Source organism: Lissotriton vulgaris, chromosome 4_1 (genome assembly GCF_964263255.1).
Source record: "Lissotriton vulgaris chromosome 4_1, aLisVul1.2, whole genome shotgun sequence".
Taxonomy (NCBI): domain Eukaryota; kingdom Metazoa; phylum Chordata; class Amphibia; order Caudata; family Salamandridae; genus Lissotriton; species Lissotriton vulgaris.
Window position 1 is genome coordinate 1,081,507,720 of NC_141691.1, and position 24,329 is coordinate 1,081,532,048.

The 24,329-nt window shown below is 47.3% G+C and overlaps 1 protein-coding gene across 1 annotated transcript in view; it reads left to right on the forward strand.

Moving 5' to 3' along the window:
• Nucleotides 1-24,329, forward strand: part of TRIO (trio Rho guanine nucleotide exchange factor) — a 5,246,815-nt gene that overhangs the window by 3,974,211 nt on the left and 1,248,275 nt on the right. The window contains exon 48 of the mRNA XM_086965300.1: nt 14,182-14,930. Coding sequence (XP_086821426.1) covers nt 14,182-14,930 — 749 coding nt within the window. The remainder of the gene's footprint in view (nt 1-14,181; nt 14,931-24,329) is intronic.

Below are 24,329 nucleotides of genomic sequence, written 5' to 3' on the forward strand. Positions count from 1 at the left end.
TATTTTAAACTATCCTTGTCACCATTACTTTGCTTGTTTAATCCTATCCATGGTGCCCTGTGATTAACCTGGGCCCCATTCTACGTGTTCCATTTTGTGCACGAACTTCATCCAAGAGGTACGAGGCCTATGGCAAAAAGGTGTTCTCGTCCCTTAGCTTGGGACTGCGGTCTTCCAACACCGCATGCCTCTTGGGCCGTTACACCCACTCTCTGTGGGAAACGGTGGCAGAAGTGCTGCCAGAGTGTCCGTTGGAGGTACGGGCCATACTCGGCCAAGCCCTACTGGAAGGCCGGGACGCAGCGAAGTATTCAATCAGGTGCGGACTGGATACTACTGACTCGCTGGGCAGAGCGATGGCTACGACGGTGGCGATACGACGCCACGCCTGGCTGAGATCCGCGAACTTCTCGGCAGACGTCCAAAATACACTCATGGACATGCCGTTCGATGGCTGTCGCCTCTTTGGCGACAAGGCAGACCACGCGCTTGAGCGCTTTAAGGACTCCAGGGCTACGGCCAAGTCCTTGGGCCTCTCGGCCCCGCGCCAGCAAGTGGGTGCCTTTCGCTTCTTTCGTGGCCAAGGAAGGGGCGTCCCCACACGCGCCGCCAGCCACTCGCCGCAAACTGTCGTCCAGCGCGGCGGCGGCCGTGGAAACCTCCGTGGAGGCGGTCGGGGAAACAAGCGGAGCCAGTCCACACCTGCCCCCGCAGCATCCGCCTCTAAACCCTCCTAGTCCGTGCTTTTCGGCCCATGTGACTCCAGTGGGAGGCAGGGTTCGCCATCACCACTCTCACTGGCGCACAGTCACTTCGGACAGGTGGGTGCTGCAGATCGTCCGAAGGGGCTACTACCTCCCCTTCGAGACGACCCCTCAAGCCATGCTACCGCAACACCACTGCGTATCGTGGTATCACTTGCGGCTCCTGCAGGAGCAAGTTTCGGCCCTCTTGGCCAAGGGGGCCATCGAGTGCGTTCCTGGGCAAGAAGTAGTACGTATTTGCTACTCCCACTACTTCCTGGTACCCAAGAAGGGCAAAGGGGGCCTACGCCCTATCTTGGATCTGAGGAACGTCAACGGCTTCCTCCGGAAGGAGAAGTTCAAAATGCTGACACTGGCTCAGGTCTTGGCTGCCCTAGACCCAGGAGACTGGATGGTAGCGTTGGACTTGCAGGACGCATACTTCCACATCCCCGTCTTGCCGGCCCACCGGCGTTACCTGCGGTTCACGGTAGGCCTCGAGCACTTTCAGTTTACCGTGCCCCCCTTCGGCCTTACCAGCGCCCCACGGGTGTTCACGAAGGTGATGGCGGTGGTCGCAGTTCACCTGCGCAGGTTAGGGGTTTCAGTCTTCGCCTACCTAGACGACTGGTTGTTGAAGGCGGGCTCGCCCCAGGCAGTCGTCACCCACCTCCAGACTACGGCAGATCTCCTGCACCGGCTGGGATTTTCCATCAATGTGCGGAAGTCACACCTGTGCCCCTCTCAGAAGCTCCTTTTCATCGGAGCGGTTCTCGACTCGGCTCAGTTTCGGGTTTACCCGCCCGAACAGCGGGTTCGGGATATACAGGCCCTGATTCCGATCTTCGGGCCGTTATCCCGGGTTTCGGTCAGGTTGACGCTGCGGCTTCTGGGGCTGATGGCCTCCTGCATCCTTCTGGTGCATCAAGCACGGTGGCGGATGCGGGCTCTGCAGTGGGACCTGAAGTTTCAGTGGGCCCAGCACCGGGGCAACCTGTCCGACCATGTCCTGATCTCGGAGGGCACTGCGAGACAGCTGCAGTGGTGGCTCACGGACCGCGATTGGGTCAACGGCAGATCTCTCTCCCTTCCCCAACCGGAGCACGTGGTTGTGACGGACGCGTCCCTCCAGGGCTGGGGAGGCCACTTGGGAGAGGCGGAGATCAGAGGACTCTGGTCTCCGGCGGAGTCCCGGCTCCATATCAATCTGTTGGAGCTGCGGGCGATTCGTCTGGCACTGAAAGCATTCCTCCCGTCTGTCCGAGGGAGTGCAGTGCAGGTGTTCACGGACAACACCACCGCCATGTGGTACTGCAAGAAACAGGGCGGGGTGGGGTCGTGGACCCTATGCCAGGAGGCTCTGCGCCTCTGGCAATGGCTGGAACATCAGGGCGTGACTCTGGTGGTTCAACACCTGGCAGGTTCCCCGAACGCCAGGACGGACGAACTCAGCCGTCGCTGCTCGATGGATCACGAATGGCGTCTGAACTCGGACGTGGCGCAAGGCCTCTTTCTGCGATGGGGAGAGCCTTGGTTAGATCTATTCGCCACCGAAGAGAACGCGCAATGTCATCAGTTCTGCGCGTTGGAATTTCCAAGGCGGCACTCGCTCGGAGACAGTGTTCGTCGCGAGTGGAGGTGCGGTCTGTTGTACGCCTCTCCGCCTATACCACTTCTGCCCAGAGTGCTGAAGAAGATCAAGCGCGACCGGGCACAAGTCATCCTTGTGGCTCCGGACTGGGCACGAAGGTACTGGTATCCCGAGCTACTCAGTATGTCAGTCGATCCCCCGGTTTGTCTGCCTCTTCAGGAGGACCTTCTGTCGCAGCAGCAGGGCCCGGTCCTCCACCCGAACCTGTCCAGTCTCCACCTCCATGCTTGGAGATTGAGCGGCGACAGTTGAGGCCATTTGACTTGCCTCCTGAAGTTTGCAACATCATTCTGGCAGCCAGGCGTCCCTCCACAAAGACGGTATACGCCTGCAGGTGGAACAGATTTGTGGCATGGTGCACAACAAAGGCTGTGGATCCCCTCAATGCCCCTCTCTCTGAGGTTCTTCTCTTCCTTCTTTCTCTTGCCCAGCAGGGCTCTGCTCTGGGCACTATCAAGGGCTATCTTTCGGCTCTTTCAGCCTTTCTGAGGCTGCCTGACCAACCTTCTTTGTTCAAGTCCCCTATTGTAAAATCGATTCCTGAAGGGCATCACTCATACTTTTCCTCCTGTTCCCTTCGTGATGCCTCAGTGGGACTTGAACCTGGTTCTCACATTTCTGATGTGCGCTCCTTTTGAGCCACTTCACAACTATCCTCTTCGCCTTCTTTCTTTGAACACTGCCTTCCTGGTAGCCATCACCTCTGCCAGGAGAGTGAGTGAGCTCCAGGCTCTTTCTTGTAAGCCTCCTTTCCTTTCAGTCCATCCGGACAAGGTTGTTTTGAGGACTAGGCCCTCCTTCTTGCCTAAGGTAGTCACGGCCTTCCACATTGGGCAGTCCATCACATTGCCCACCTTCTCTCCGCCTCCGCACCCCTCGAGAGAGGAGGAGAGGCTCCACCGTCTGGACCCAAAACGTGCACTCTCGTTCTATCTGGATCGCACACGCCAGTTCCGGGTGGATGATCAACTCTTTGTTGGGTACGCGGGCGCTAAGAAAGGGAGAGCGGTGCACAAGAGGACCATTTCTCGATGGATTATCATGTGCATCCAGGCGTGTTACTCCTTGGCTAAGAAGGAACCCCCTGTTGGGCTGAGGGCTCATTCCACTCGAGCCACGGCCACTACAACTGCCTTGGGCCGCGGTGTGCCCTTGCAGGACATTTGCCAGGCAGCTACGTGGGCCTCGTTGCACACGTTTGCGAGGCACTACTGCCTGGACAGTCAAGTCCGGAGGGATGGCTACTTCGGCCGTTCCGTTCTCCAGGACTTTCTGGTGTAAATATTGGTTCGCAGACCCACCACCACGGGGATGGTATTGCTGGGGTATCTATTCTAAGGTAAGGAATCTATCACTAACGTGTCTCTTTCAGATGCACAAGTTACTACTTGTGTAACGATATATCTGTAAGAGACATTAGTTAGTGATAGATTCCTTACTGACCCACCCATCCTCCCCGTTCTGCGAACCGATATCTAGGGTTAAGGTCATCCCCTTTCAGGGCCCTAGTTTCTTGGCACCAGTGTCGGTTTTTGTCATGGCTCTGCGCTTCTGGCGCGGAAAAGCTGTGGCTAAGAACTGACGTCAGCACGCGGAGGCGGCGTCTAAGTACCCCGACGACGTCATCACGGCGCCCACGACGCTGACGACGGACGCGGAGCCGCAGACGACGCCTACCGACGCGCAAGGGTACTGCTACGCAAAACTTTCCGGATCCAGTCTGACGCCTGGGGATATTCTAAGGTAAGGAATCTATCACTAACTAATGTCTCTTACAGATATATCGTTACACAAGTAGTAACTTGTGCGATAATTTATCACAAAATGTAGAAGACAACCAGCCCTGCACAGACAAGCTGTGGGTAATAGAATTGAAATAAACAAGGACCCCCTGAACCATGAATAAAATGATTCCTAGGACAGGGAAATAATATATGCAAAGTATCAATCCTAGGCAATCAGCATGATCAATAGTACATAGATAGCACAATAAGTACAGAAAAATATGCAATATATAGAGAAAGTAGGCAAAAGAATATATAACCACAAAGTGCAAATGTATCCAATTTTTTTTATAAAAAATTAGTTTAAAATCAAATCACATAATTCATTACAATATTACATTACAATACAAAAATATTTTTTTTAGTGTACAATCATAAAATGTTTAAACGAAACAAGTGGCAGATAAATCACAATTTTGTATCCGACGCGCGTTTCTGCGTACAACACACGCCTTCTTCAGGAATAGCCACAGTATTCTAAGAAAAGAGTGTTTAAAAAATACATCAAATTAGCAACATTGTATCAATTCTATAATAAAAACAAATCCTAAGTTGATAATCAACCTTCAATGATTAATAAACAATTCTATTGGCCATATGCACTTGAGAAAATCAACACCTACATTCTATCAACTTTCATATATGCATATTATACAATAACACATGTTTGAGTGCCCATCATCATAGCAAGAATGCAAAGAAAAAAGATAAAGGACTTGAGACTCAGCTCTAGTCAGGCAGTCACAAATCTCATTCCCTAACTCAATTCCTTAATGAAAAACAATTAAAGATGCTAGTATTTAACTCTCAAGTATAGAGGAGAGGGAGGGGAAGCAGAGAGGAAAAAGGGAAAAAGATACAGTCCTAATGTTTCACAGGAAACCCCTAAGGCTGATATGACTTGCTCTAGTCGTTTTCTACCGGCGAGGTCACATGACCTGTTAGTCAAGGTCACAGGGCACGCTACTTGATGCAATGTTGCTAATTTGATGTATCTTTTTAAACACTCTTTTCTTAGAATACTGTGGCTATTCCTGAAGAAGGCGTTTGTTGTACGCCGAAACGCGCATCGGATACAAAATTGTGATTTATATGCCACTTTTTTCGTTTAAACATTTTATGATTGTACACTATAAAAAATATTTTTGTATTGCAATGTAATATTGTAATGAATTATGTGATTGGATTTTAAACTAATTTTTTATTAAAAAATTGCATACATTTGCACTTTGGGGTTATATATTCCTTTGCCTACTTTCTCTATATATTGCATATTTTTCTGTACTTATTGTGCTATCTATTTATTATTGATCATGCTGATTGCCTAGGATTGTTACTTTGCATATATTATTTCCCTGTCCTAGAAATCATTTTATTCATGGTTCAGGGGGTCCTTGTTTATTTCATTCCACAATATGGAATTCTGAAGGTAAGGGCCTAACAAACTTTGTCCTCTAACAATACTGTTTGTATAAAAATGTACTCACTTTCCTAGCCAAAAATGAGTGCGCACAATCCCTATAAACAGAGCCTAAATAGGTCACAGTCGATTACTGCTGTCTCAGAGCACCCGTTGTTCTCTCTCTGATGTAGAATATCCTTTTGCTCGGGGGGGGGACTGCTTAACATACAGGTCTTAGCACAGAGCAAGGAAGAAATTTGGAGGGAAAAACAGATAGTCATGGGGAATGAGAGGGAAAAAACTACAGAGTTTGGACTACAAATCTCACAATTCAACAGGATAAAGTAAAACAGTCACAGGCAAGTAAAAACCTCAAATTTAAACACAAAACAGGTGATAAATTATGCAATCAGAGGCAGGTTAAAACTACAATTTTTTATGTTGATACATCTGTTCCACCATCACCTGTTTGTGATGCCACACTAGGACCTTAACTCGGTCTTGAATGTTCTCATAACCAATCCCTCCAAGCCGATGCATAGTTTCTAAACATGTTCTTCATTGCAATTATGTCAGCTTGTCGAATTATTGAACTCCAGGCACTTTCAGTGCATCTGCCATATGACTTATTTTTCTCTGAAAAGTTGGTTTTGTGGGCTCAGGTGCTATTCTTGCCAAAAGTTATGGCTCCCCTCAGTGTTGGTAATCCACACCCTCCTCATCCCCCAATAGAGGAGGGGCGGCTTCATAGGCTAAACACCAAACATAACTTTAAGCGTTTACATTGATCCTGCTAAGGTACAGAAGAATTGTCTTTTGAAATTGCATGTCAACATATCTTTAATAGAAAGAATACAATTAAGTTTGCAGACCGCATAAGCAATTCATGTGTTTTTAAATAGTTTAATATCACAAAGTATGAGAAAACAAAGTTTGGAAAAATTTGCAGCAGACCTCTTCCTAAATTCACAGTTGTGTAGTTGTTGGAAGTAAGGCACTCAGCGTTTCATATTTCTAGCCGCTCTTTTCAGTCAATAATCAAAAGCCCATGGGGGCGTGGCTTGCGCGCCGCTACGAGATGGCGTGCCGCGCTTGAGCTCCAGGGAGACGGAGACGGTCGGGTTGATTTGCGAGCACGTTCCTGCATATTTTCTCCCCAGCTACGGCCATGAAGTGGCGGAAGGTGCCGTGAACGCTCTCCTGTCTCTTGCCACAACGTACGACGGCTGAAACTGCCTTTTTTCTCCCTCATAGTCCTCACTGCCAGCACTTCAGTGAGTGGCCGCCATTTTGTTTCTGCGGTGGAGTCGCTCGTTTTCTGAGAGACAGGGCTCTGGACTTTCAGCGCAACATGTTCAGGCAGAACATTGAGGTGACGTTTATTATATTTTCATTTTGATGGCCCTCTGCAGTCGTTATATACTACCTGGAGTTATTTCTGCTTACTATCTTCCATGGTTTTTTGGCTGCTTTTCTCACCTCACTTGATTCCTTTATGATGGTTCCCTGCCTTCCTTGAGGGATTCGTGCCTTATGACCTGATTGCGACGTTGCTTATTATGTGGCGCACTTTGTTTTTGGCGCTCTAAGGTCTCTTTGGCTTCTTTTCTTGTGTCCTTCACCTGCTATGGTCCGCCATTTGGTACGCTGATCTCCTGGACTTAATCTACGCCTATGGGGCTTTTTCTTCCTGGCACTTAGTAAACTTTTGTTTTTTGTTGATTTTTGGTCCTTGCTCAACTATATTAACCTCAAGTAATTTTGGTGGGGGGGTTTTTGAGCTGTCGATTGTGGTCTATTCTTATGGCGGAGACCATGGGGCCTTCCCCTACTGCGAAAGACTCTAAGGGGACTTAGAAACGTTTTAAGCAACAGTCCCCCTCTCCTGAATCCTCTCAGAAGGATACTAATTCCACTTTGGATGTTATTCTGTCACGCCTTAATGCCGTCCATGATATTGCGCAGTCTACTAAAACAAATACCGACTTACTGCAATGTTGAGGGGGCTGCTATCAGGAATGACTTTAAAGCCTTGTCTGTCAGGGTTACGAATGCTAAATCTCGTATCAGTGTGGTAGAAGACTCTTCACACTAACATTCGAGATCTTTTCTCCAACTAGAACGCTCAATGGCGGCCTTACGCAGAGACCTTACAGAGCAGGAGGATCGTAATAGGAGAAGCAATCTGCGTATTTTTGGCCTTCCTGAAAATGCAGAGCAGTCCGCTTCTTCAATGATCGAATTCCTCTCCAAATGGATTCCTGCTACTCTTCAAATCTCCTTTCAAAAAGACTTTGAAATTGAGAGAGCTCATCGGGTGCCTACGTTCAAGCTTAAAAACTCTACTTCGCCCAGAGCAGTTATCCTTAAACCTCTGCGCCATCAGCACTCAGAACAAATGTTGGCCCATATGAGGAAAGTCAAGTCGGTGTCTTGGGAGGGCCATCGGATTAATATTTCCCAGGACTTTGCCAGAGACACTGTAATTCGCAGGAAAGGTTTTCTCAATCTGCGGAAACGTCTGTTGGACATGCAAATTCCTTTTTCCTTTGCTGGTCCATCCAAGTTTCGTATCACTTTCAAGGGCCGCTATCGGATTTTTGATGAACCTGCTGATCTTTCTTCGTTTTTGGACAATCAACTTGAATCTCAGATGGATTCTTCTTCAGCTCCTGGCTCTTCTGGGACTTCAGTTTTTTGTCTTTGTTATTTCACGTGGTTTACTGAGTTTTGAGGTGTAGCATATACCTTTGTTCTCTTGCTCCATATGTTGTTTGCTGGTTGTTTCTTGTTTTCCGATGGCTTTGTTTGTCACTTGTCCGTTTTAGCTTAATTTTAATCAGATTTTTCCATTTTTTCCGCTATTTGTCTGTGGTCATTTTGTTTTTCCTGTTTGTTCTACTTGTTGTAGGTGATTTTTGGCTATTTGTTCATGCGTCTTATATTTTCCGATATCTGTTTAACATTGTATTTTTTACCACCATTGATATTTGCTTGACCCTTTTGGATTTTGAGTGTTCTTTTGTCTTTTTTGTTTCTCGTGGTTTAGTGCGTCTTGCTGGCTGCCATCTGTCTTGGTTTTTTCGTTTTATTTGTTGGTCGCGGGTTGCTATTTGGTCTCCATGTGACTTGTCTGTCACTTGTTGGCTTTAGCCTGACGTGTTATTGGTCTTCCTTCCACTTTTTCCCAGTATTAGTTTGTGGCCATTTTGTCTTTCATGACTATTCTCCGTGTTATGGTTGATTTTTAGCTCATTGTTTGTGAGTATCATATTTGCTGACCTTTGTTCATGTTGTACTTTTCTGTTTCCCCACTTTGGCGGTTCTTTATTCTTTCCTTTTTGGTGTCCGCTTATACGTCTGTTTCTGTCGGAAGTTCGGGCCGTTAGCGTCAACTGTTTTCTTGATGCTTATTCTCTTGGTTTGTGTTTCTTTATTTCCTTATACTGTCACTATTTTATGGTTCCCTTCCTCGTTTTTTCTTCTTATCACCTAGTAATGATTTGTTTATACCTTCGCACTATTCATAAATTTGCAAGCTTTATTCCTACTGTTGTTTCATATTGCTTGATATTTCTATGCTTAATTCCTTTATTTTTCACATGTATTGTCTTCTTCTCTCTCACTATGTACCATGTATTATTGCCTAGGTGTTTATATATTTGCAATTTCTGAATTTGCACCATTTTACGCTTTCTAGTTATCGTCATTTGCTTCTTCTATTTATGAGATTGTATTTGATATGCCTCCTTATTGCATCTCTTGTTGTTTTCTTTTTTCAATTTTTGACCGAGTTGACTATTCTGTATTTAGATATTGTAGTTCTTCTTCCCTCGGTTTCAAGTATATTGTAAGGTCTGCTTTTATTGCTTTACTACCCTAGCTTATTGCTTTCTTCTCTCTCGTCTGGGATCTCTCGCTATCTCTACTGTTTTTCCTGACGGTACTCTGTTTCCCTCTCCATGTTCCCCCTGGTATGAGTTTGGTCTCTTACAGACCTACCCTAACGGGTCTCTTTTTCTTTCTTTTTTCATTCTCCTCTTGCTCTTTTTCTATCTTTTTTTCTCTTTTTCTGTTCTTTTCTTATCTTCTTGCTTTTTTCTCTTCCCTCTTGGATCTCCTGGTGGTGCTTTTCTTTTTTGTGTCAGATGGTACTGTTCTGTTCTTACGTTCATTCTTAATTCTTAATTTGTTTGTCTTTCTGGTTCATCTATGCCTGGTTTAAATGTTGTTTCCCTTAATGTTAAGGGATTGAATCATCCTGTCAAAAGGGCTAAAATTTTAGATTATTGTAAATCTTTGTCTTCGGATCTCATATTTTTGCAGGAGACTAAACTGTCTCATAAAGAGGCTCTGTGGTTGCGAAAGGGCTGGGTTCTGGATGTGGCATGCTCTGATGCTCTTGGTAAACGTAATGGCGTGATCACCCTTGTCTCTAAGAATTCTGGTTTGTCGATACTTTCTTCTGATCATGATTCTGAGGGCCGTTGGGTATTATCAAGAGTATCTGATGGAATTAATGATCTTCATGCTTTGAATATTTATGCTCCCAATAATGATGATCCTCTTTTCTGGCAGATGATCACTAAATTACTTTCCCGCACGCCTCATAAGGGTAACCTAATAGTGGGGGGTGATTTTAATTTACCGTTGGATCCTCTGTTGGATAGGAGTTCTGCTTTTCTTTTCGCCCTCCTAGAGCTCACAAGCATTTGTTAAATATGTGCTCCTCTGCTAATCTTCATGATCTTTGGCGCCTTCATAACCCTACTGGCAGTGAATTTTCTTTTTTTTCCTCTCCTCACTCTAGTTTTTCCCGTATTGATTACTTCTTGGTTCATTCGTCTCTACTACAATCTTCATCCTCGCCGTACATTCATCCTATTCTTGTTTCTGACCATGCTGCGGTTTCCTTCTCCCTTTTGGGACTTGGTCTTAAGAAATCCTCCCCTTCGTTGAAATTAAATACGGAGATTCTTTATGATGACACTGTGGTCAGTGCTTTGCAAACCGAAATTGAACAGTTTTTCTCTATCAATGAAGGTTCTGTTGAATCCCCAGTGGTTTTATGGGACGCCTTTAAATGCACACTTTGCGGTTACATCATTAACTTATGGCGCAGAGAAATGCTGCTATTAAGAAGGAACTATCTGATTTAGTGGATAGTATTAAACAAACTGAACTCCTTTTTCGCCAAAGGAGAGATCCACAGATTTTACAATCTATTAAACACTTAAAATATTCCTATAATGCTCTTGTTACTAAGAGGGCTCAAATTGGTGTTCAAGCACAAAAATCTAAACGGTTGTTATTGAAGAATCGTGCTGGTAAGATTTTAGCGGCCACGTTAAAGTTTCAAGATTCCAGTCATCTCAAATTTCTTCTATCTCTGATAGATCTGGCGCTAAAAAATTTCAAACTAAGGAAATCCTTGAGGTCTTTCACGATTTTTATGATACTTTGTATACTCCTACTAGTCCATCATCTTTTGAGGCTTGCCAAGAGTTCTTGAAAACTATTCCTATTCATTCAGTTTCTGAGGCGGATGGGGAGAAATTAGGTGCCTCAATCACAACTGAGGAAATTACTCTTGCTATCAAGGCTACCCGATCTGGCAAAGCTCCGGAGCCCGATGGATTTCCCATTTTGTTCTATACAACTTTTCTCCCTTTCATGGTCCCTCGGCTGAAAATCCTTTTTGATGTATTTATTCAGCAAAGTGCGGTTTCGGGTACAGCGGCGGATGCTACTATTGTGGTCATTCCGAAGGAAGGGAAGGATATAACGGATCCTAAAAAATTTCGTCCTATTTCCCTCCTTAATATGGAGGCGAAACTTTTTGCCAAGATTCTTGCTAAACGTCTGGAGTCTTATATCCCTTCTCTAGTTCATCCATCCCAGACGGGGTTTGTTAAAGGAAGGCTGGCTAGAGATAACATTCGTACCTTTTGCCATATTTTGGGGGCAGCTAAACGCTCTACGCTTCCTGCTGCAGCTTTAGCCCTTGACGCCGAGAAGGCTTTTGACAAGGTCTCTTGGCCTTTTTTGCAAGCCGTTCTTTGTGCTCATAATCTTGGGGATTCCTTTGTCAACATGGTGATGTCTCTTTATGCCCAGCCTCAAGCGAATATAAGAGTAAATGGGGCTACTTCTGAGTTTTTTAGTCTCCGTCAAGGCACTCGTCAGGGTTGCCCCCTATCCCTGCTTTTGTTTTTATTAGCGATTGGTCCGCTATTTAGGTTAATTGATCTTCACCCAGACATTAAAGGGTTTACGTTTGGTTCACAGTGCATGAAGTTAGCGGCCTATGCGGATGATGTCCTTATTTTTTCTGATGACATTGTCTCAGCTATTCCTGCGATCACAGACACAATTGCTCTTTTTTCTAAGGTCTCTGGTTACACGTTAAATAGAGACAAGACGGAGATGTTTCCCCTTAATGCTTATTGTTTTCCAGCCCATATGCGTTCTGCTGGTTTCAAATGGCAGTCTAAGCAACTTAAATATTTAGGGTCTGGTTTTGTAGTACTTTGTCTGATACAGTGGCGGACAATGAGGCACAAACCTTATCTAAAGTTTGTCACCTTTTGGGTACCTGGTCTCCTAAACACATTTCCTGGTGGGGTCGTGTTCAAACTTTAAAAATGATGATTACTCCTATTATTAACTTTATTTCATCTATGCTTCCGTTGAATCTATCCGCTTCCTTTTTTCGGGAGATAGATTCCATCACCTCTTCGTTTCTCTGGAATGATAAGAGGGCTCGTATCCCATATAAATCCTTAAGGAAACCCTACGATATGGGTGGCTGCAATTTCCCGGATTGGGGGAAGTATCAGGTGGCAAAGGTATCACGTTGGTGCGTCATCTTTATGACTCCACTGGTGACCCACTACCCTTTTCTTCTTTAGCTAGACAATTTTCACTTTCCAATCTGGATTTTTACACTTTCTTGAAAATTAAAGTTGCTCTTGCCAAAGTGCGTCTTGTCCCTGACGCCCCTTTGATTTCTTTGCTTTCTTTGTGGCTCAAGACTGGTCATGTTGCTTCTCGCATTTATAAATTTTTTACCTCAACATCTTCAGATTCTTGTACCATTGCGCAGCTCAAATGGTCCCGCCATTTTGGTGCTGCGTTAACGGAGCATGTGTCGTCAGACACCTGGCAACTAATAGGTACGTTCTCTCTGCGCAATAAAATTGCTCCTTCTTTATTTCAATCCAAATTCTTCTCCATCAACCTTCTTCATTGGACTCCTAAGCGACTTTGTTCTCTCCATTTAAAGGATGATGATTTATGTTGGAGTTGCGGCTTGGAGGTTGGTGACTATCCACATATGTTCTATCATTGCTCACTTCTCCAACCTTTTTGGGATATTATTCATAAACATCTTATGTTAATCTTTCAAATTAAGTTTCCTCTTTCCTTTCCTATGGTTTTATTGGGACCCTTGGCTTCCCAGAATCCCCTGCCGTTAGATACATTAGATATGCAATTGTTGGATCTTTTATTAACTGTGGCAGTTAAGGTGATTCTTATGGATTGGAAGTCTTTTGCTTCCATTTCTTATCACACATGGCGGGCATGGGTATCCTTCTTGAGAAGTGCACACTCCTCTGTGGATAGTGCTCATCTCACTCCCTCTATCTCTTCTAATGTGTGGAGAACTTTAGATACTTATATGGATTTGGCCTCTAGGGGGTTGGTCGACCAATACCCCTTTGTGACGTCTGACTAACTGTTGTCTGTAGTGTTTTGTCTTGTTGCGCCATCAAGAGAGATCCTTCTTCTTTTTCCTCTTTCTTCTTTCTTCTTTCTTTTTCTTTCTTCCTTTCTTCTGTTCTGTTCCATTTTCTCTGTCTCCTTCCTTTTTCTATTTTGTATATAATGATGCCGTTTATGAGTTCCTCTGATTCACTAATGCCACTCTGTTCCCTGACTTTTATTTTACTTTTAAGAAGTATAAGTTATGGCAATTTCTCTGTTATTAATGACATACTCTGATGCACCTGTGGATTTTTTCCTTAGTTTTCCTATCGGTATCATTATGAACTGTACCTAACTGTTTTTATCCTTTTAAAATCTTAATAAACATATTGAACTAAAAAAAAGAGAAAGGCAAAAAACAAAAATCATAATAATAATTAAAAGCCCATAAACAACTTATGATAATTAGATATCAGTCTTCTCTTGAAAGAATCAATGTTTTGGACCGCTCAAAATAGGCTTAGTTTCGAAATGTAGTAATTTGCAGCAGGAAATATACACGTTTGTTGACATGTACATTGTTTAAATAGGTTTTTGTCCTCTGATGTACCACTATGTCTCCGACTAAATAAAATGTGGTTGATGAACATTTGTTAAAAATACATTTTACATGCAAAAACAAAAAATATTCTTTACATTGTGGTAAAAAAGCTGTTGCCCTCCAATCAGTTTATAAGAAAGAAGAATCGAAAATATTGATAAGTTGTGCCAACTGGCAACATTCAAACAAGTGATACATAGTTCATGACATGCGTTTTCTTTTTTACAGAAATAAATAATTTGTCTTTCCCTTTTTTCCTTCATCTTCTGCTGTTTTTTTCATTTTCAATGCAGCCTTGACAACAGTTGAGTATCAAAGGAATCATACAGATGGCAGCAGTGGCAATAGTACCAGTGGCCTAAGCAGCTGTACGGGACAAAGCAGTTCCATTCGTATAAGACCATCACGGATCCCCCAGCCTGTCCGGCATCACTCCCCAATACTGTTCTCCTCTGCAGCCTCAGGCCAGGCAGAGACAGACAAGATGTCAGGTATGTCAATTTGCAATATCTCCCTCCTCAGACCTTCCCTAGAAATTGGTGCCAGCCAGCCAGACAGGCATCCTCCTAACACAGAGTTCAACTGTCATAAAAAAGTAAGGAAACAAGTTCCAAGGAAGATAATCCTAGAGAGCCCCAAGAAGACATCCGAGAGCCTTTCTGACTCATTTGAAAGATCCCAAAATGAACTATGGGGGAGCTTCGAGGACAGCCTCCCCAGGAGCATCCTAGGAAGCTTGACACTTGGAAATCGATGGCAAGGAAATGCCTTACCTCTGAACATGCCCATCACAACGGCTTGTCCAATGTCATTTGGCAACAACACCGTTCTACCCAGAAGTCCCCTGCAGAAGAGCTCCTTTTGGAGCTCCATCCCGGCTTCTCTTGCCAGCATTTCTGGCTCATTCACTTTCCTTGGGGACAGTGATTCCCTCCAACCGCAGGTCCACCGCGGAGAGTCATCACAGAGCAAGGAGACAGACCGCATGAGCACATGCTCCTCCGCCAGCGAGCTGTCAGTCCAATCAACCCAGAGTAATTGGGTAAGAGCAGAGCATCTTCTCTATTCTGCAAGTATTTCTAAAATCTTCACTTGCTCACTTTTTGTGTGTCACCCTCACTCTTCATTACTACCTTCTGGCTCTCCGGTGCTTCACTGCTCTGAAATAATTAGCCATTCCAGTCACCGATCTGGATCTGCTACTTCTGTGGGGTTAGATATTTGCTGCTGACACACACGTTCCCTTTTAACATTACTTCAAGCTTGTTTTTGACTTTGCTACTAGTAAATTAACTACAAGTATTTACTAATCATGGTTCCTGCTGCTGTCTATTTCTAACCTGTTGGCAGATAAGTATGGTGCCTGTGGAGGCCTTCTTCAATCAAAGCATGCTTAGCACTAATATTAAAAATGCAGCAGCGTGGTTGCTTTCCTTTCCCGTAGCTGCTTTTTGGGATTGAACAATTGTATCCATTGTGCTGCTTAATATACAACCCATTCCTTTTCATGTCTTGATTTCTCTGCAGTTCTTCACCGTGACTTCTTTATTTACTTTGGTTCTAGTAAATGCTTTCTACTGCAGATCCTTAGCTTCTGAAAACCGTCATGCTAGACGCAAGAAATATTCATACAGTGCTACGCAAGGTTTCCTTAGCGCTGAGTTAATGTACATACCACTGTGGTGGTATATTTTTCCAAGAAACACATCTGCTTAATTTTTTTTTTTATTAACTTCAACATTGTGCACAGTTACAATTAGTACAATAGGATTTTCAACTACACACAACTGAATGGTTCAGGTACAATTTTATTCAATCGTGTAATCCCATAGTATGCTTAATCTTTTTGCAAGTATTTTCAAAACATATGTAATTGTTTCCACGATTTTCACCTCAAGTTTCCATTTAAGACCTCTATGTTCAAGGCTCCTGCAAATGCACAAAAGTATTGTAGGTTTATAGGCAATTGTGGAGCGTATGTGTTGTTGTGGAAATTGATTATGACCCCAGCATCAATGAGTGGGGAAACATAGCAAACTCAAGGGCAAGATATACTTTATCCCATTGTCACTCATACAAAATAAACGTATTTTAATATCTCTTGGCATACCCTGATGTTGGCAATGAGTGCAACATTTGAGATTCATAACATTGGGACCAGATTCCATTTTTTTAGGGCTCCTCCACTTTTATGAAATACTAGAGAAAGAGAAGTGCTATGCCAATCTCGTTTAAAGAACCTGTTTCTTATAGGAGTGCCTAATGCTCTCAATCTGGGATTCAGCTGGGTAAATGTAGAAAAATAGGTTTCTGTTGGAATACCCCCTCCCACGCTTTTTGCCTGATACTGGTGCACTTTGACTTGATATGCTAGAGGTCCCTGCCACTCAGGTTCCCAGGGCCCATGTTCTTTCCCAAAAGTGGACCTCTGTATCCACAATTGGCACATCTAGCCACAGTTAACCCCCTTGAAAAGGTTACCATGGGTACCAAGAGCACTGTGGCCAGGGAAGGTCTCTAAGGGCAGCAGCATCCATTGTGTCACTCTTAAATACCCTGCACCTTAACACCCACACTCTGCCATTGCAGGCTTCATGCTTTGGTGCTGAGAACAGTGATGAGTCAACATGGCACACATCCCTGTGTGCCATGCCTTCAACCCACTTTTGTAGGTAAACAAGGGGGACCCAATTGGTAGCTGTGGACCATGGGTATCAGTTACTAAGAAAAACAAAGGTCCTCAGCAAAAGTGGAATGACAAACTAATATCATATAGACCACAATGGGCTACTATAATTTTTTCCTTTGCCCAGCCAGGCAGGGGATTTATTATAAAACAATTCAGGAATTTCAAGTTAAATACATTTAGCAAAAAACATTTTCTTACAGTAAGGCACAGTCCTGTACCATACTAGGAGATAAGAAAATAGAGAGGAAAGGAGGAAAGAGTGCTTCAGGCAAAAGGGGTGAGCAGTCTGGGCACTGTATTGGAATCAACATAGACAGAATTTCCCAGAGTAGTACATACAGAAAATAATAATATCCAATAATCAACAGTATGACTACTAAAACATTATGTTTGCCTGGTTAAACGATAATTACGCCTGTTGAGGGAAAACAGGTGAAAACAAAAGGTATATGAACACCCTTATGTCACTATCTAGCCAGTTTTCACTGACGGCCGGCTGCCATTCACTCACTCCACGGCCAGCGCTCCAAGCTCACTACCCTCGCGTCGCAAACAACCCCGCAGAATTCCCATTGGCATACCTAGCCATTGGTTAAACTAGCTCCCTCCACACAATCACGGAGGACATAGCTTATAAAGTCCATCACACACTGAATAATCGACGTGAAGATGCACCAATGTCATTGTTACTTTTGAAAACCTCACCATTTCACATATTAAGAAATAGAAGTAAGTAGGCACCAATGTCACTAGTACTTTCCAAAACCTTTACAGGCACCTAATCACTGCGAATCCGAATGACGTTTACTGCGGCTTTGCTGATCTCCTGATACTTATTACATATTGATATTATTTTCCCCTGTTTCCCTAAACAGGTGTAACTATTGTTTAACCAAGCAAACATAATGTTAAGTCCTGGTGATGATCCCAATTTAATCTGAGCACGGGATCAAAGCGCCGACTGCTTTTAGTAGTCGTACTGTTGATTATTGGATATTATTATTTTCTGTATGTACTACTCTGGGAAATTCTGTCTATGTTGATTCCAATACAGTGCCCAGACTGCTCACCCCTTTTGCCTGAAGCACTCTTTCCTCCTTTCCTCTCTATTTTCTTATCTCCTGGTATGGTACAGGACTGTGCCTTACTGCAAGAAAATGTTTTTTTGCTAAATGTATTTAACTTGAAATTCCTGAATTGTTTTATAATAAATCCCCTGCCTGGCTGGGCAAAGGAAAAAATATATAGTAGCCCATTGTGGTCTGTATGATATTAGTTTGTCATTCCACTTTTGCTGAGGACCTTTGTTTTTCTTAATGCCTTCAACCCACTGCCTGTGGCCTAGGTAAGTCACCCCTCTAGCAGGGTGCACTAGACCACAGGTGATGGTACAGTTTCATGAGCTCTGTACCCTTACAGTGTCTAAATCCATTCTTAGACTTTGTACGTGCAATAAACCCATAAAAGAATATATAGTCTGGGAAGTGGTCATTACGAACTCCACAGCTCCATAATGGCTTTACTGAAACCTGGGAAGTTTGTTAGCAAACTTCACAGGACATTAAACCCACACTGATGCCAGTGTGGGATTTAATGTAAAACTCACTCTGAGGGCATCCTAGAGATACCCCCTGAAAAACGCCAGCTCTGGTGTGGTTCCCGAATGGCTATTCACCATTGGCCACCACCAGACAGGTTTCTGTACCCCTGGGTAGAGGGCCTCCACTCCTCAGGTCCTGAAAGAAAGGTTATTCCTCCTCCTCCAGGTGGGCTCGGTCCATAAAGGTGAAGCTTCAAAGGCCTGCTGCCTTTGTTAGCTCATCCTGCCTTTTGCTGCCCACAGCAACTGGCTCCCACCAGTTCTGACCCCTTCTTTGGACAGGAGAATCTGCTGGAAAACCACATTACCCAGCCAAACTGAAAGGCTAATGCCACTCTTCCACTGGAGAGTGGCATAATAGGGGGTGTACTCACCCCAAGGAAGGGACCCTTTGGTCCCAACCTGCCCACCTCTGTACCACCCCTAAATTTAGTAATCTGAAATAGACTTTTAGTTATAGATTCCTTACCTTAGAATTACCCCCTAGGCGTCAGACTGGATCCGGATAATTTTTTTCTTAGCAGTACCCCTGAGAGTCATTAGGTGGTGTTGTTCGACTCTGCGTCCATAGTCTGCGTCGTGGTCGCCAGGATGACATCACAGTACCTACTTAAATGCCGCCCCTGCATCCTGACATCAGTTCTTTCTTTTTCCACGCCAACCTAGCGCAGATCCGGAGAGAGCTACCCCTTGACGTTTTGTTGACTTTTTTTCGAGTCTTCGACTCCTGGTGTGCAAGGGATGTCCAACCGTCGAAATGGGTTGAAGCTTTGAGAGGCATCTCACAAGCTGATGTCTGTGATGGACCTGCACCTCATGTGCCTTTGGTGTCTGGACCACAACCTGCAGTCGTGCTCCGACTGCCGGGTCATGAATCCAAAGTCTTTGCGGAAGAGATACCGAAAGCTCTCGGAGGCCCTGCGGTTGGCGCTGCGTCGCTCCTGGTCTTGTTTGAGAGGAAGGTACCGCCTTCCTACTGTGTAATGCAATTTCTTCTGTCTTTACTGTGTGTATGTAAAGCACTCTGATACCCACAGGTCAAGCTAGCGCTATATAAAACTTTTTTTAAAAATAAATAAATAAGGTCTCAAGGCCACTTGCGGAGCCCCCACACCTTGTCGCACTCAAAGTCTTCGAAGTCCTCGGGTAAGTTGAAGCACAAGAAGAAGGGGAAGCAGCACCGGTGCTCTCCGCCTTCTCCTTGTCCTTTGTGTCAGCTCCTTGTCGGTCAGCTGACACAAAACGCGACCTGGATCTTCACCCCCAAGATGGACCCGGAGCTGGACCGACGTTGGTTCGGTACTTTGGTTCCCCTGTTCATCCCTAGTGTTCTCTATCGCCCCGAAGGTGGTGATGAGGTTTGGGAGGTGTCGCTGAACCCTTTAGCAGAGCAGCTGGAAGAGCCGGACTGGAGAGAGGACCTGAGTGACGCCAGTGGTCTGGACAACTCCCCAGACCATGACATGTTTTCTCCCCCTACCGTGGCTACGGAGGAGAGAGTGTCCTACGCTGTGGTGGTGAAAAGGGTGGCTGAGGTCTTGGGCCTTGAGCTCCCTTCAGTGGCGGTCAGGACTAACCTCCTGACAGAGGTGCTTCAACCTGCGGCATCCACCTCCCAACCCCTATTGCCCTTCTATGAAGCCCTCACAGTTGTCCTTCTGGGCACCTGGTCCTTGCCCAGCACAGGGGCTCCTGTTGAAAGGACACTCGCCCGCCGCCATTGCCTGGCCCCGGGCGACCTATTTTTCCTTACCCAACACCCTTTCCCTACGAGCCTGGTAGTCCAGGCCTTTTCGTCCAAGGGCTCATTCCCTTCTGCTCCCCTAGATAGGGAATCCAAGAAGCTGGATCACCTTGGGAAGCGCATGTTCTCCTCCTGCAGCTTAGCACGGCAGTCTGCGAATACTTCGTGTCTCTTGGGCCAATATTCCCATACCATCTTGGACTCGGTTGCACAAGTACTGCCTCAGTGCCCGGAGGAGGCCCGGGCCATTCTCTCCCAGGCAGTGGTGGATGGGGAGAGACACAGCCAAATTCACAATAAGATGTGGACTAGATATCACTGACTCACTAGGCAGAACGTTGCCACATTGGTAGCCCTTTGGTGCTATGCCTGGTTGAAGACGTCTGGCTTTTCAGGGGATGTCTAGTCTACCTTGATGGGCATGCCCTCTGATGGCTGTCGCCTCTTTGGTGACAAAGCAGACTTGGCGCTGGGGCGCTTTAAATATTCTTGGGCTACGTCCAGATCTTTGAGCCTTGTTGCGCCTTCTTATCCACTCCAGTCTGCTTTTTGCCCCTTTCGTCGCTACGGACGGGGTGCCCAGCCACATCGGCCCAGTCTAGCCACCAGTCCACTCAACCTGCCCAGCCTCTGCACAGCGGCGGACGTGGGACCCCTTTCGTCGCTACGGACGGGGTGCCCAGCCACATCGGCCCAGTCTATCCACCAGTCCACTCAACCTGCCCAGCCTCTGCACAGCGGCGGACGTGGGACCCAGCGACGTCGTGGGTGTGGGACCCAGCGGGTGGGCCAATCCACTCTTTACCCCCCTACAGCAGCCTCCAATCCTTCCTAGTCTGACCCTTCAGGGTCATCAACGGCCAGTGGGCAGCAGGATTCGCCATCACCTCACCCACTGGCAATCCATTACGTTGGACAGGTGGGTTTTGCAAATAGTCCGAAGGGGCTACTCCCTCCCCTTTGAGTCTACCCTCCCTTCATGCCACCGTCTTTCGATCGCATGTCGGAGGATCATTTGGTGCTTCTCTGCCAAGAAGTTTCAGCTCTCTTGGCCAAGGGGGCGAACGAGAGGTTCCTGAGTCAGAAGTAGGTCATGGTTGCAATTCCAGCTACTTTCTGGTGCACAAGAAGGACAAAGTCCTGCATCCTATCCTAGACCTCAGGGCCCTCAACTGCTTCCTCCAAAAGGTGAAGTTCAAAATACTCATATTGGCTTGGGTCCTGTCTGCCCCAAGACCCTGGAGACTGGATGGTGGCGATCGACTTGCAGGACTCCTATTTCCATATCCCCATCATGCCAACCCACAGATGCTACCTACGGTTCGTGGTAGGCCACAAGCATTTTCAGTTCACTGCGCTCCCTTTCGCCTTACCAGTGACCATCGGGTGTTCACGAAGGTGATGCGTTGGTCACAGCTCATCTGTGCAGATCAGGGGTCCCAGTCTTCCCCGATTTCGGCAACTGGCTTTTGAAGGCGGGCCCCATGCTGTCGTCTCCCACCTCCAGACTACAGCGGACCTCCTGAATTTGCTGGGATTCACCCTCAACGTGCCGAAGGCACACCTGACTCCCTCTCCGATGCTCCCTTTTATCGGAACTGTTCTGGACACAGTGCAGTTTTGGGCTTATCCACCTGAGCAGCGAGACCGGGATATTCGGGCTATGATACTGATATTTCACCCTCTCCCGGGTTTCAGTAAGAAGGACCCTGAGGCTGCTGGGCCTCATGGCCTCCTGCATCCTGCTGGTAGATCATGCAAGATGGCATATGTGGCTCCGCAGTGGGACCTGAAGTTCCAGTGGGCGCAGCATCAGGGGAATCTCTCCGACTACGTCCAGATCTCGGAGGGAACTGTGCAACAATTGCAGTGGTGGTTAACAAACCACGATTTGGTCAGAGGCAGATCCCTCTCCATTCCCCAACCAGAACTCACAGTAGTGATGGATGTATCAGTCCTGGGATGGGGCGACCATCTGAGAGAGGCGGAGATCAGAGGAGTCTGGTATCCGGGGGAGTCCGAGCTCCATATCAGCCTTTTGGAGCTTTGGGCGATCCACCTGGCAATGAAAGCATTTCTTCCCTCTCTCAAAGGAAGAGTAGTGCAGTTATTCACAGACAACACCACCGACATCTGGTACTGCAACAAACAGGGCGTTGTGGACCCTATGTCAGAAGGCTCTTCACCTTTGGACGTGGCTGGAACATCTGATAGAGACTACTAGCCGCAGATTCCTTCACGTAGAATTATCCCCAGGCTTGAGACTGGATCCGGAAACTTTTTTGCCACAGCATCCCTGTGTGCCAGGTCGATATCACGCGACTCTGCCCAGGCGTCGTCCGCGTACATGACGTCAGCGAGATCACGTAAGCCCCACCCCGGCGCTCCTACGTCAGTGTTTTCCTTTTCCGTGTGCAACGCAGATCCGGTCTTGCTCCTGGCCTGGTTTGGGCCTTTTTTTCTTCACCAATGTCTTTTCTCTTGGTGGAACAGTGTGCAAATGCCTTCGGGCTTCAAAACTTGCATGTCGTGTGGGCGTCTTATGTCGGCGACGGACCCTCACCTCATTTGTATGTGGTGTTTGGGGGAGGATCACAGCACCACTGATTGTGAAGTCGAAGTCACGGCGGGAGCATCGCATGAAACTTCTATTGGCACGTCTCTCCAGGTCGACCTCCTCCCCTCGATCAGCTTCGGCAGACGGCTTCAGATACGGCAGTGGTCGTTGTCCTCTGATGTCGCAAGAGTGTCGCTCCCCGGTGGGTAAGTGTCGCAGTTTGTCCCCAGGGGCTGGTGTTCGGTCTTCAGGCCGTGGGCTGTCTGCGGGTGATGGGGCCGCTCGTGTCATCCTCTGATCCACTGTTTCCCGGTGAGGGGGCATCGAGAGTCCAGATGAAGACATATGCGGCGGCCTTGCGGGCCTTGCTGGCGTCTCCTCCTCCTTTCCCTCCTGGGGCGCTGACAGATCCCTTGCCTCGCGCGGGGCCCTCCGAGGCGCCTCTGGCGCCGACTGGTTCAGATCCAGGCTTGAAGGATGTGGTACTGTTGGGGTGCAGGCCCTCTGGGGTTCCTCCTTCAGGCCACGGCACCTCTGCCTCTCTGCAAACTCCTGCGGGAGTCCCTGTGGTGTCGCGGGAGGTCGCAGGGGCTCAGGTCGCAACCCCGAGCCCCGCTCGGCCCTCTGGGCAGACGAAGACCTCATCCAAAGTTGAGCTGACGCTGCCAAGGCGCCGGTGTCTGCTTCGGGCAGCGCCACAGGGATCGGTGACCTCTCCTTGTCCCTCTCTGGGTTTGAGGTGGGGTGGGGACTCCTCGTCCCCCTCCGGGTTCTTCTCGTTCCTCCCCGCAGGCGGCTGCCTTGTCCGAGGGAGAGTGGGAAGTTGATTTGTCCCTGGTGCCACTGCATGGGTCGCCGGACCGCCTCCGCAACATTCTGAGCCGAGGCTGGCGGAGGACTTCGGGTCACTCCCCCGGTCCCTCTCGTCCCTCCACGCAGGCGGCTACCTTGGCGGAGGTCGAGTCGGCGCCGTTCCGGTGCCGCCCCTTGGCCACTTCGGCTCCGGTCCCCAGTGCGACGTGACTTGGAGGAGCCCTATCCTGTCTCTCCTTCGGCGCCAGATGGTGCTGGCATCCTACCTCAGGGTGCGGACTCCACAGCTCCATACAGAGGTCATGCAGCAGCGATTCGTCTTTGGGCGCTCCCTCTTCTTAGGATGCTGGCTGCATTTTGGTGTCCTCTTCCCCGGAGACTGGCCGCCATGTGGTGTATTTTTCGCCTGCGTCGTCGAAAGGTGGCTCCCCGCCTTTTCAGAGGCCGAGGTGCTCTTCGGAGGATCGGCAGGTCCCCCACTCTTCAGTGCCTTCCGGCTTCCAGGTCTGGCCTTTCCCCGTCCCGCTTGGCTTCGGGGACGGCCGACTTAGTCTGCAGCCTTCAACCACGGAGGAACTGCTTTCTTCTCCGTGGGGCCCTACAGCGGCGGGTGCGGCCTTCGCTCACGCAGTGTCCAAGGCTGTGGGCATTCTGCGCATGGGGGACCTAATTGCTCATTTCCTGTCGGACCATCTCTTGGAGGTTCTCCACCAGGACTCTGGTGGGAGGGAGATCTTGCTCCCCTTTGAGGGTTCGCTCCTTTCTTCCCTGATGGTGGCTTGAAGGTGTCCCGCCTCGGGGTATCCAGTGCCTCAACACCTTCTGCACCGACACCTTCCGGCACCACGTGACCCGGCATGCCTCTCCCTCCACCCTATGCTGCTATTCCACTTTTGCGGACCGCCTTCCCCTCCCTGATGCCACTGTTGAACTGTTGAGGCCCGCTGGCTGGACTCTTGGGGGCTCAACATGTTCACCTCGACCAGTGCTGCCCTGCGGGCCCTTAACACCTTGTGTGTATTGGCGAGGGCCTCCTCT